This window comes from Alligator sinensis, unplaced genomic scaffold (assembly GCF_000455745.1).
Source record: "Alligator sinensis unplaced genomic scaffold, ASM45574v1 scaffold907_1, whole genome shotgun sequence".
Classification (NCBI taxonomy): Eukaryota; Metazoa; Chordata; order Crocodylia; family Alligatoridae; genus Alligator; species Alligator sinensis.
This window is the reverse complement of record NW_005841925.1, coordinates 1424269-1438577: the sequence shown is the minus strand read 5'-3', so window position 1 is coordinate 1438577 and position 14309 is coordinate 1424269. Positions and strand designations below refer to the sequence as shown.

General features: G+C 41.2%; 1 protein-coding gene across 3 annotated transcripts in view; it reads left to right on the top strand.

Moving 5' to 3' along the window:
• LRP5 (LDL receptor related protein 5) overlaps positions 1-797 on the top strand; it is a 250039-nt gene extending 249242 nt beyond the window's left edge. For all 3 annotated transcript variants that reach the window (XM_025198577.1, XM_014517749.2, XM_025198579.1), the window contains exon 23: positions 416-797. In XM_025198577.1, coding sequence (XP_025054362.1) covers positions 416-677 — 262 coding nt within the window. In that variant the 3' untranslated portion in view covers positions 678-797. The remainder of the gene's footprint in view (positions 1-415) is intronic.
• Positions 798-14309: the final 13512 nt, after the last annotated feature.

Genomic DNA, 14309 nt, shown 5'->3' with positions numbered 1-14309 from the left:
AAAATATTTCCTCCCATCACAAGAATTGCTGGGTGAAGCTACATGGCCTGTATTATTTAGGGGGGCAGAGTAGATGGTTCTGGCCTTTTGAATCTACAGATCTACTTTGTGTTGGGCTAGGAGTGAGCCCAGGGAAGGCTTGTGAGTGAGCCAAGGGGAGGCTGCTGCTTATGTAGGCTGGGATTTTCAGAGAAACCTATAGGAGGTAGGGTGGTAAATCCCACTGAAATTCAATGTTTCCAGGAACCTAGTTCTGTTGGGCTCCTTTGAAAACACCAAATCTACTCCTTGGCTTGGCCTCCGGATAAACAGAGGTCTTAATGCAGTTGCTTTTTCACCCATGGTTTAAAATTTGTGCTGTAGCATTTTTAATGAGCTTTAAAGCATAGCTAATACCGAGCCATTAATTTTTCAGGCCCTACCTTATACGAGGGATAGCTCCACCCACAACACCATGCAGCACAGATGTGTGCGACAGTGACTACACCACAAGCCGGTGGAAGAACAACAAGTACTACATAGACCTAAACTCAGACTCGGACCCTTACCCCCCTCCCCCAACGCCTCGCAGTCAGTACATGTCGGCAGAAGAAAGTTGCCCACCATCTCCTGCCACGGAGCGAAGCTACTTTCACCTCTACCCCCCTCCACCATCTCCTTGTACAGACTCCTCATGACCTCAACAGAAGGAACTTGTCTTTTTCTGTAAATATTTTTAAATATGAACAAAGATTTAAAAATATATATTTTATGATTTTAAAAAAGAAATAGGGGTGGGAGTTTTAAGAAAAAAAGAAAAGGAAATGTGAATAAAAAGGGGTGGGGTGGGGTGGGCCTGTGAAAATGTGTACAGTGGAAGAATATTTATAAATTTGAGGTTTTTTAACTTAATTTCCATTGTTTTGTGCCATATTTGCCTTTTTTTTTGATTGAAGTCATGAGATTGACTTTGACTTTCAAGGGTTTGGGGGTGGGGGGGCGTGGAATGTTGAGCCTTGTAGGGGGGTTTTAAGTCACCTTTTTAATTCTGTAAAGTATGTGTGTAATTCTTTTATTAATGTGACAAAGAAGCGATCAGTGGGAGTGGCACACTAAAAAGAGAAAGTGATTAGCAAGGCTGACTAAAGATTTATTTGAAAAAAGCACACAGCATTTTTGCTCCCAAAAATTTCATTTAAAAAATCACCAAAATTGAGGGGTGGTTGGTTTGGGAAAATTAATTTAAAAATGAGAACCCTCTGTCCTGAGTGCTGGCTCTTGCAATCAAACTGGTTGCTTCCCAGAGGAATCTATGCACTAAGGCAGACCTGGGTTCTGAATCTTGCACTCAGCATTTGGCACTCTCCCTGGTTTGACTCGGTGAAACAAGATTTTCCATCCCTAGCAGCCTTCCATCCGTTCCCTAGCTGCCACTTCCTTCAAGGTGGGCATGTAGCCATAGAGCAATAACATGAGAGAGACTATGGGGTTAGGCAGGAAGAAGCTGCAAAGGCCAGTTTGTTTTCTCTTTCCTAAAAAATGGTATCAGTTTAGTTGCTTCGGTCTCTACCAAATCTGGAATTCATAGTCTGTTTCCGGGTCTTTATCCCTCACCCCCCAACCTTTGTAAGTTCAGCTCTGTGAATTACTTCAGTTCCAGATGTCCAGATCCCCACATGGGTTATTCCATTGATATGTTAGTTTGTGTTTATTTAAAATGGAAAGTTTTAAGATGAAATCTATAGAAGATTGTATAGGTAGCGACTTAAAACAAAAAATCCATTCAAGCACATGTGATTTTAGTCATGGTCTTAGGAAAATTTGCCAGAAAATGAGTTTAACTTCACTAAGAGGCAGCAAGAATTGAGAGAGTCTCTTTAATATATGCTTTCTCTTTCTGAAACATATATAAACTGCTGTAATGCCAGGACAATGCCACCAAGAGGCCTGTTTCAACATTTAGCCCTCGGCCCTTAGCTGGGCATCTCTGAACTTCTCTCACTAGACCTGGAGACATTAACTTTTTTTCCTCCTTGCTGTAATAAAAAGGCATCATATGGCACTTTCAGAAACTCAGTTCTTACATTGATAGCCAAGATGTGGACACGTGATCAAGGCACACCAAAGGAAGAGCTGGGGAGTCTATTTCTGCAGCTGTTTTTACAGCTGCTGATCCACAAATGAATTGGGCCTTTGACAGCCTTGACGCTGTTGACAGCAGTGAAAACTTTTACTTTTTTAACTCAAATTCAAATTTTTTAGCAAGTCTTTCTTTTTTTTTAAAGTGAGTGACGATGCAAGCGGGAGAGAATCCTATACATTGTAGTCAAGTACAGTACAGTCAAGTCTGTCACCCACTCCTGATGGATTTTTATTCACAACCATGTGATCCTGCTCTGTTCTCATATGTTGCAGCAAGCTCTTCCTGCTCTTGCTTCTACAGGAATAGATTTTTGTTTGCCACTGTGGGTGTGTTACTAAAACTTGCAAGAGGAACTTGGCTTTATTCACCTACACTATAAAATTCCCAGACTTTCATATCTGGATTTGGTCCAGAAAAGAGGCTCATTTCTTGCAAGGAGAAAGAGAGAACAGTGTATCAGGATCTACCATCATTTTTCAGGCCTGGCCTTTACAAGGAAAATTGGAAAATGTTTTTTTCCACCCCCCCCAACATGAACCTTAGCAGTTCTGCAGTGTGTCAGGAGAAAGGAGGACATAGCGTCTGTTAACCTCTGAGCGACTCATGGCGGATCTCTGAATAACAGCGTGAACCCTTTGGCTAAATGAAGAGCATGTTTCATATGAACACGTTTCAGTTATTGAGATTGTGAATGCAAGCTAATGGCTGCTTATACATATTGTTTCCTTCTTAGAAATAAGGGCTTGTTGTGTGTTACAGCAGTTGGAGATGAGATGCTAGTTTCTCATGTTGTTGTCTTTAATTTTGTGCATGATCATCATTCTTCTTTTGTAATGAATCCATTATTTTAGCTATGTCACGTAGTTCTTGCTTAGGAAACTGCAATGTTACATTTCCTGTGTTCTTGTGATGACACTGGATGCAATACTACATGGATGTTTTATAAACCACTGATCATTTGAAGAGAAAAACCACACTTTTTGCTTTATCCTAACCACTCTGTCTGAAGATTTGTATCCTATTAGGAGGTTTGGGATTGAATTTGAAGGAGTTGTAGCAATTGCTGAGATTTACTGAGTTCTTTGGGGTCAAATTCAGATCTGGTGTATGATTTGCATTGGCCCTGAGTGTTTAAAACCTGAGAAACACGTCTGGCTGTGTGGGAATAAACTAAGGCCATGTGATGGTCAACAGCCTAGTTTCTAATTTCTGAGCTCCTTGACTAGCTTGCTGAGAAATTACCTCATCTGAGATGTTTGAGGTCAGTATCTGAGACTATTTTTAAAATTCCACCCTGCTCTATTGTCATTGGTTTAAATACTGTACCCTAAAAAAGTAAGCATTTTCCCTAAATAATAGAATATAGACATTGTTTCTGATTACTGAAGACCACATACATCTAGCATAAGGTTCCCACAGCAGCAGTGTCAGAGATGAAGACCTATTTGGGAAAGAGGAGATTCTTCTTGGAAGTATGTCATAGTTTGTTCCTAGTGCAATAGGTTTCCTACCTTGTGAACTCTCAGTTGCTGTGGCAAAACAAAACAGGTTTGATTTTCCCCTAAATCAGTGAGGAAGAGAGCTAGAAAGGAATTGTTAGGTAGCAAATTATGACAATTCAGCATTGTCTGAGAGGAAACCGAAACGTGCAAAAGTACTTTTTGATAGCTTGTATATGTATAATTTTACCAACCCAAGCTTACTTTGGGGAAGATGACAAGTGTTTTGAATTCTCTCGCCAAAAACCTGCAGGGAGATGCATGCATTTAGATTGCCTCCTTTTGAGCATCTGAGGGCTTAAATCAGTTTAGCCTTTAAGTTTTATATTTTTATTGAGATTGATTCACTATTGCAGCATATTATCACTTCAGGTAATTTACATTAAGACAGCCCCATCTCTGGAGAAGAACTATTAATCCTGTGCCATGTGGGACAGATGTGCTGAGAGTGGGGAGAGAATGAAAAAGAGTGGGGATTTGTCTGTCCTCTACTGGTGACAAAAATGAGGTTAGGTTTTCTCTTTATGGGAATTGGCCCAGTTACCGCTATTGATGTAGATGAAGTAAGGTGAAGCCATCACGTAGACAGTCAGAGCCCCTGTAAGCCACAACTTGCACCAGTGGAGTTTAGTCTGGTTTCAGGGCAAACCATGACTTTAAGTAGCTTCATTTCCAATTTGAGTAAACTCCTGACCAGTAGACAAGGTTCTTTGGGTGAATCTGATATCTTATATAAAGGTTTCGTGTATATAAAGCCTTTAATGTACTGATGGTGGTTTATTTGGAAATTTGGGCTAAGTACTGCCTGGAGTGCTATCGTACTCCCAAGAGACCTCCAAAGAGCCAAGATAAATACATATATCTATGCTACCTAGTTGGGATGCTTTCCTCCTGGTAGTGCCACAGTTTGTGACATCCTTGGTAGAAAGATCAGCTACTTGCACACCAGAGGTTGGTCTCGTACTGTTACCTGGAAGGTGAAAATAAAGGAGTTGGTTAATGAGGAAAAATAAATGTGTTCTTTTAAATATTTTCTTTAAAAAAAAAATCTGAATTACATTTTCTTTTCATCAAAATGTATTTTGACTACATGGTATAGAAGCCACTTCAGTTTAGTTTTGTATTTCTTTCAGAGTATCAACAGGATAAATGCTGCTTTTTTCCTTTGTGGTAATTCTCTCTCTCTCTCCCTTTTTGAAATGCCCAGTTTTGAGGCTATTATGCAATACAGCCCGAATGTATAGAAGCCAGTGGTCCACTATCTGTTTAATACTCTCCCACTTTCTTCCAGACTTAAGACTTACTTTATGCCAGCTGATACCTCCTGCCTGTTGGGGCTTGCTGCATCCAATCTCTGTGGAGCATTAGTGTGCAATACTTAACAGGAATCCAGAATCAGTGGCACACAGGAGCCCTACTTAGAGGCTTATCATTAATGGGTGGATCCATATCCAGTTGATGACAATGGAAAGATTTCCATTTACATCAATGACTATTGAATCAAGGCTTAAGTTAGGGAGAGAAGTCATAATAAACCAGCTACAAGAGCCTACTGTAATCAGTGCTTGTGCGCTTTCCAGTGATTAATAACCACAGATATAATTTGCACTTCTTGTTTCCTCTGAGCATTTTTAAAGGTGCATCTCCTCTGATCCTAGTTACTTTGATGGACCATGAGGCTAAACCACTCCAAGTGAGTAACTTGTGCTTCATAATTGAGCTACAACTGATATCCATTAATGTCAGGAAATGAAAACAGAAGGCAGGCATGTTCCCAATAATTAAAAACATACAGAAGTGCTTGGCACGGAGCCCCGAATTAGAAATACCATTTTTGATGTTAGGCAGCACTCAGGGACATGCTATAACTTCCATATTTGGACAGAGCCTCATATACATGCTGCCACAGTCAAAGGGGATTTTGGTTTACAGATCACAGTTATTCCACAGTTGATGGGTTTAAGAGATTTAGAGCAAGTTCCTCAATAAAAAATTGACTACAATGTAAAAGACTGAAAGAAAATTGAGGACAGAAAAGGCAAATTAACTGGCTACAGAATAACCAATAGACTTTGCTACAGAAACAGTCAGTTCGCTGATGGTTCTAATGCAGCTGTGCGTTTTCCAATACTGTGCTACGTATTTACATTCTGCATTGCCAGGGACTTAAAAAGCCTTTTTCTTAAGCTGATTTTCTGAGTTTAATAGGAAAGTATCAGTTTCACAAATGTAAGAGGTGACTGAAATGAGTATTATTATGCACAAATATTTTGTAGATCCTGTATTTTTTCATCCCTGTTCTGCTTTCTGTAAACACTTTAGACAGTATTCTTGTTTCTTTTGAGGATGGCCAAATGCTCTGTGGCATTATGGCTCCTTCTGAAATAGCTTGTTTCCCCACTCTGTGTTGAACCTGATGGTAAAGTGGGTGGAAGTTAGTCTGACCTCTGTCCCATAAGCAAATTCCAGCTCCTCCAGGTTTTGAGATCCAAAATCCAGTCCCATGCCAATATTCTTCTAACTTTTATCTGGTCCATGGACATTAATGAGTTGCAATGACATAGGGCCTTATCCCAATAATTTTAATAAGAGCTGATTTCACTGAGTGTTGGATCAGACTCTTACTGCACTAACATTACTGATCAGTCCTATACAGAGTTTTTTATATTGACAAATGAATACAGAGATATGTCTGTGTTGTGTTTTCAGAGGGAGAAAACAGATTTGATAGCTACAATAGGTGACAAACTCATATGCCAGCATTTATGTTTTTGGAAATTACATACTCAATTAAAATACTTTTCTCCACAAAAGAACAAATTGTTCTTTCAGGACAGCGAATCACCCTTGTTTCTTAGTAATATCTCTCTGTGCTGAAGAGAGGGGTACTCTAGCTCAAAAAATTGTGGAAAAACGCTCTGTAAATAGGTGTTGAGATATTTGGTTGCAACTAAAAACAAAACCAGTTGCTATTAAATGGAACCTTATCAGTCTGACACAGATAAAATTAAATTGTCTAAAGTATGAGTAATGTTTTGTTGTTGTATGTGAAATTTGGAGGGCATTGTAAAACAGAAATCTAACCTGGACTGCTTTCTTACTTATCTAAATGTACTGCAATTGCTGCTAATGTAAATGTTCGTGAATATACAAAGATTAACAAGATTTTTTTTATGATTAAAAAGAATCCCACACAATCTTACTTTTATATTTATATTAAAATGTGTATTCTGCAAACAGCCTAAATATTGTAGCTTTATACTTGTATCATTTTGTACAATTCATTCTTTCAGAAGAAAACCAAACCAATATTTAAGTGCCTTGGGTATTTTGAACATCTCAGCATATTGACTGGGGAAAAACAAAGCCTTAAATCACAAGTGCCCCCTATATCACTTGTTGACTGTACTTTGTTGGATAGGGTTTTTTTAAACTTTGCAGTTTACCACATTTTATTGTGCTGGGCCCCATTCATTCCAAACAAAGATACACAAGGATCATGGAATGAGATTTAATGTATTTTGTATTCCTAAATGTGGAAGCTAATAATAAGTGCTATTTTGGGAGTAAATGCTACTTAAGTAATTGGAAATATTCCGTTACTTTTTTATCAATTACGTTGCTCCAGGTGTATTTTGGTTGTATACTTATTTCTTCTCTGGATTTTTTTTTACCTTTTTCATGAACGATTTTGCTCACCATTAAAAATACATAATGTTAATTTAGGCAGATACCAATATCTTATTTTGGGATTAAATTAACATTATTTTCAGGTTGTCACTAATTTTGTATTAATACCATGCAGATTAAGTTTTGATTCAGAAACACGAGTTATTAAAAATTATTTTTCAGACAATGGTTTTGTAGCGTAAACATGATTTTTTTTTTTAAACCTGCTGAAATTAGCTTTTAAAAACACTTTATGGAAGGCTAGCAATGGCAGTAAGCAAACAATTTGAATATTATCTATTTTCAGGCCCAGAAATTACAAATTGCAATGGTTTTACTTTCATGTCATCAATACCCAAGTTTTGTTTGAAGTAACTGGCTTTATGTATAAATATCTGTAAAGTTAACAAACTCTGCATTTGTACTATAGATTTTGTGGATTTTGTTTTATAATAAATATTTTTAAAAGATTTGTTTAGCAACTCCATGTGTGTGTGATGCTACTTCATGGTCTGCAGACCAGTTTGAGGCCTGATGGGACAACTGACCAGTGTTGGATGGCTTTGGTGAAGGGTGACACAGTTGAGAAAAGGATAGATAGAAGTTGTCTAGCTTTAGTGAAATTAAGGATTCATACTACCGCTAGGAATCCTATATCCAGTAACTGGAGTTCAAGATGTGTTGCCCATATGCACATTCGCATTCTGTCCTTCCTCTCTTCCTCTGAGTCACATAGTATGTGGTTCTGTGGTTGAAAGGAAATTTGGGGGCAGGAAGTACACACACCACCTTTTATCCCCTCAGCATGGGGGGCACAAGGGTTACAGGCCACCCTATGTGTACTAAATTCTCCAAGAGGTTGAAAGGCATGCACACCCACCATAAGGGTGCACATATGGACAACACATCTTGGAAGATCTCTGGTAGCTAGCAAGTCACTTCTCTGTCCTTGCGTAGAAAGATGGGGAACCCAAGCAAAATGCCCTAATGGAAGGAACATCTGCATTTAAATCTGGCTGTTGCTACCAGTTTGGGGGTAGGATTAATGGTGACCAGCAAAAGAGATTAAAGAAAAATGAATAATGTAATTTATCTTTTAATTGTTCCTTTCGGATGTGTAAGGAAAACCTTTAAAGGAAGCTTAACTTTTTAAAGTTAATGTATCAGAGGTATGAGGACTTTTTGAGGGCAGTTTTTCCTGAAATATCCATGGGAGGTGTCAAAGATCTGTGAAAGCTGATGCCTTAATTCAGGAATTGGCAACGTTTTGCACTGGTGGGGGGGTGCTGCTTTAACGGAGCTTAGCTTGAGCACAGCCAGCCAGTGGCACAGTGACAGTCAGGCCCTTTGGGCACAGGTGTAGCAGCAACTTCCAGTTGCTGTGCTATTACAATCACATAGCTGCCAGCAGCAGCCACCTTTTTGCCACCCACCCCACTCTTGGTTTGCCCCCCAGTTGCAGCCTAGTTATACCACTGCAGGCTGCTTCCAACCTAGTCCGTGGCGGAGCTACGACAAACATTGCTCAGTCCTGCAGCATCACTGTTGCCATTGCTTTTCCCAGCTGTCTGGGCAAAGCCCTCTGCCACTGAAATGCTGCAGAAGTCCCTCAGCTCAGCAACCTACATATAGCTCATGGGCTAGATCTGGATCTGGATCTGGCTGTCAGACTCCTGCCTAAATTGAAAGGACTGAGTACTACTAAATCTTTATCTCTGACATCCTTCCTCCCAGCTGTGTTGGCTGGGCATTGGTGTTTAAACCTAGAGCAAACAAGCAACAGTCAATAATTGCAGTAGCAACAACTAGTGGAATTTTTATGTGGATTCTTCCAAAGTGGTTAAGGTCTTAAAAAAAAACCCTAATAAAACCACTGTTGCTTACTTTACAAAACCCTTTCAGTTCCTCTTACAAGTAAAAAAGGACACGGGAAAGTTATTTTCTTAGCTGCACCATTTAAAGTTGTTATGGTCCGAACAAAGTTGAACAAAGGTGTACACGCAAGCTGGAGAACAGTGATGTTGTGGCTGTCACCAACCTCAAGTGTAACGGCAGCTCTGACAAGGTTGCTGTATAAATATTTAAGGCTTCAGCAATACCTTCTGAGTGCCTCACTATTTTTAATGATTTTATTCTCACTGCATCCTGTAAGATGGAAGCTGAGACACACAACCAAACTTGATGTAGCTGTAGTGACTTCCCAAATGGTACTAGAGAAACTGTGGGTCAGTTTAAGTGTAGTAATATATAATCTTAAGCATGTAATTTTATGCAAATGATTCTAGGAGCGCTTTTCTACATTTTATTTTTGATATCAGGAGGAACTTCCTTACTGTTAGAATAGTGAGGCAGCAGAATAGACTGCCTAGAAAAGTTGTGGACTCCCCTTCACTGGAGGTTTTCAAGAAGAGGTTAGATAAGGGTTCGTCACGGGTGATTTAGGAGAGTTATCCTGCATTCATACCAGGAGTTGGTCCAAATGACTCCTGAGGTCCCTTCCCACACTGTGATTCTAATAAGGGCAGTACAGAAACATTTCTCCTCCAGAACTTCTGGTATGTATAGAAAGAGACCTTCCTCCCTCCTTCCCTATCCTGCTTTGGAAAGGGAAGTTTGGCTTTTATTCATCCAGACTTCTCCAAAATTCTTTGTAATTGTTACTTGGGAGGTTGAGCTAATCGGAGGCTTGCTTAGAAGATGGTGTGTTTGTGTCTTATATGTGGGGATCTGAATTCATGTATAATTTATCATACAAGTGTCAAGATTTTTACGATCTTCACCTATGTAATGCACATTTACCAGGCTCAAAAAAACCCCCAAACCATCAAGGGTGACAAGAATTTTTTTTGTGCTGACTTAAAGCACCATGCTGTACCTTACCTAACTGGCCATAGGGTGTGGAAGGAGCTTCTAAAAGGGGCATTAATTGTAACTGAGATGGAACCATTTAGACCCTAATATGAGCCTCTCCTCTGAAAAGCAGTGGAAAATGAAAACTGGCATTTTGCCCATAGGAAACATGGGAGTCCTTTAGTGCATCTACTCAAGGCATGCCTGGCAGCGGAAGAGTGTCAAAACCAGATGAAATAATGGAGCTGTAAGGGGAAACATATAGTGGTTGCAGAAGCCATAGTCACTCTAACCCCATTAAAACGGTCCCTTTCCCTTTACACTGTTAACAGGGACTGAAATGCACCAAATGAGAACACAGCTAACATTAGGTTCTTGGGTTTTAGACTGTATGGGCACATCTACATGAGATGCATTAATGCACATTGGCCTAATTTAATGTGCATTACAGGCATGTGTCTACATGTGCACATACTTAATGTGCATTAAAAATGGCAAAATTAGACTAATCAGGCATTTTTACAAATGCTGGGATGCAGCACTGAGCACTTTTAATTAGTGAACCAGGCTAATTAAAAGTGCCTGCACATCATGGGCATCAGCATCACTAAGCGTCCCTGCGCTGAAAAAATGGTGGCAGGGCACTTTGAACTAAAGCTCATCAAACATGTTTTATTTCAAAGTGCCCTGCTACCATTTTTTCAGCACAGAGACACATGGAGACACTGGTGCACATGATGTGGAAGTCTCCCACAGCGCATCAATTTTTGTGCTAAAGCAGACTCGATTAATTGAGTCTGCGTCAATGCAATCCAGTGCATCAGAGCAGCTTCCATGCACGTGTGTAGGAGGCGATTGCGCCTAAATTTGATATCTGCAAAGGCAGGTATCAAATTTAGGTACATTTCATTAAAGCACATTAACACACATGTAGATACGACCTGGCACTAACTTTAGTGCTGGGTCTGTCCAGCCACTAGCGGCACATGGCAGGGCTTCAGGGACTTGGCGCTAACTTCAGTGCCAAGTCCCTACATGAGTAGCGGACTCTCTTCCTACTTATACCACTGTGAGGGTGTAAGTAGGGACTCTCTTCCTACTTACGCCCTCACGTTGGTGTAAGTAGGAAGAGAGAAGTTCTTGATCACTACAACTAGCATCTAGTAGCAGAAAGACCATTTCAGCCCCTCAGGTAATACCTCAGGTCCAGGTATCACCCAACTGGACTTTATGTAGTTAGATATTTCTGACTGGACTGAAAAGATTTTTTGAGCCATTGGGTGCATGTATTCATGCATATTAATGCACAGCAATACATTCTGAAGCTTATTGCTCCAGAGTTTATTGCTCCCGGTGAACATCTGTACATTTGCCTGGGATCGCAACACGTCGAGCCAGGGCAGAGCAGCCCTGGATTACAGGGTGTCCCCGGGGTCAGCCTACCAGCCTGGGGCTGCTCCCCCTGGCTCAACATGCTGTGGAGGGGCTGGTTGGGGCACAAGGGTGCCTCAGTGTGGGGCTAGCTAGCAGGCAACCCTTGCACTGAAGCACCTTTGTGCCCCAACCGGCTGGGCCAGCATGTACATGTGCACTGCTGCAGAGTTTTTTATTCCATAGCAGGGTAGAACTTGTATTTATAAGTACTATCCTGCTGTGGAGTAACTTAATTTACTCTAGCCTAATAAGGGTGCACATGTTGACACCAAGACACTTACTGCACAGCAATTAGTCTACTGCTCAGTAAATGTCTTGTGTAGATATGCCCATTGAGAGGAAACTTTTGGGATAAAAATATTAATGAGTTCTGTGAAACACTGTAATGTGTTACAGTGAAAGACTTTTACATGAAAATGAAAGTTGTATCAGTTAATTGCATTAATCCCTTTAGACATCCTGGTACATGTAGGGCTTGAAGTAATTATTGCAACCTCTTTATGTCTTAGAATACAGCAGGCTATGATGGTGGAGGCATTCACCGGTCTGCTTCACTAGCTGTCTACAGGACTGAAGGAGGTAGTTGAAGGTTTGATTTCCCTACTAGGCTGACATTAGAGTAAAGAGTTTCCTCCCCCCTGCCTTTCTGATGAAGAACAGCGGTGGTGTTTGTTTGCTGTTGGTTCTAATCTCATTTCTTGCCTGCCTTGTTGCTGCTCCTGCTGTTTGTAATCACATCAATGGGATCAGCTGAAGGAAGCCAAAAGACCTGCTCACTGACTGCCTACTTTATATAACCAAAAAGAAAAAAAAAGACGGGTGGTGGGGGTGGGATTTAATTCCTTCTGTTGCTGCAGCAAGGCAACTCAGTCAGACCACAAAGCACAGCTGACCTGAGGAATGTCTCCGAGGGCAGAGTGGTGGTCAGCTCAGCCCTGAATAATCCTCCTTTAGCTCAGCTGACCAGGGCACTAGGTGGGGAGAAAAGAGTTCCCGTTGCTCTGGCAGGCGCTGTCATTGTACTTCTGTGTGACCCTGTTTGGCCACTTACTTCACTTGTGAACCTCCATCTCCCTTCCCACCATTTGTCTTGTCAGCTGAGCTGGTTGTCACTGGGTGTGTCTATACGAGATGCTTTCTTGCACAGTAGAGCAAATTACTGCACAATAAGCAGCACCATCTACACGTGCAGACCTTTACTGCTCAGTAATTTGCTCTACTCGGCAGTTAATTTGCTACCTGCCCTGCCATTACCCAGGGTGCAGAACTGGCCAGTCATGTCTCTGTGAGGAGGAGTGGGGTAGCCTAGAACAACAAAGACAGGCTAGAGCAGTTTACTCTCCTGTTCCCCAGTACAATCCCTTCACACTGCAGCAATTATGAGTGCATATGTCAGGCTAACTTGCTGCTATCCTGTGCTTACAAGGAGAGTCCCAGGTCAAAAACTGCAGTGTCTTGCAGTAACTTAAAGTAGCTTAGCTCTGAGCAGAGCCACAGGCTGGAGGAGGTTTCTTCATATCAGTGGCCCTTCTGATTCTTGGAGGAGTAATTCAATTTCTAATACAAGATGTAGTCCTGGAGCTTCCCCTTTTGGTGGCCAATCACTCAGGAGCACTTTACTTTTAGCTCATCTCCACTTTACCCCAGGTGCCTTCAAACAGAACTACTGTACACTGAAACTTTTGCCAGTATGACAAATTTTGGCTAGGGCCCCTATATCTCAGGCTAACATAGGTTGCATGACCAACTACACGTCTTAGGTTGTGCTGTTAACATACACCAGCTGCGTACCCATGTTGCTACCATACATGGAGCCCTATTTTATCTTACAACACTACAAAACAATGTGAATAACCATGATTTTTAACATTTTCTAATAATGTTTTAAATGTATTATGGTGATACTGTGCAGGCAAAAGCTATAGCATTCACATAAACAGAAGTGTTTCTTACTGCAATAACTTATAAGTTATTTTGCTCAGCAAACCAGGATAAGCTGTACCAGCAAAAGCACTTGTATTTACTACTGTAAGCTTCATGTATGCTAAATTAGAGTTAGCTGTAGTTTGATGCAGCTTTTACTTAGAATTTGATTTTCAAGTTTCCCCAGTGCTTACAGCTGCACCCTCTGTACATCCTCAGCAATGCCTCAATCTTGGTAGAGTTGAGCATCTTATCATACCCCTAACCCCACACAGGCTTTCTGGGAAGCCTGTGTGCAGCATCGGGAAGCCCAAAAGCAAGGACCAGGAAGGCACCTGGCTTTGGAAAGGAGTCAAACATACAAATACATTAAGGGATTACTGGAGGAGCAGGAGGTCCCTCGGTCTTTCCTCTTCTGAGGCTTCTCCTCACGAGAGGCTCAAAGTATAACGTTGCTGGGAACGAACGCCCCACAACAGAGAATCCTTGGGCATGCGGCGTTCTTCTAACTGTAGGCTCTGTTGGCTTTGGCTGGATTTCCTTGCAGGCTGCCTGCTTCTCTGGGCTGTTTGATTGCATCTGGAAATCATTTCCCTCATGTGGACTGTTTGTTTTGCTTGCCTCTAGCAGGAAACACGCCAGCATCTGACCTGCCCATTGCCTGCGGACAGCTTGGCCCCTTGGCCTGGAACTGCCCGCGTTCTGCTGTCCTGTTCCAAGCAAAGGCATTCACGTTCAGCTTGCCCTTTTGTTTGCAGCTGCAGTGGCTCCCTCAGTCGACATGTGGTCTTTAACCCATTTCAGCTGTGACT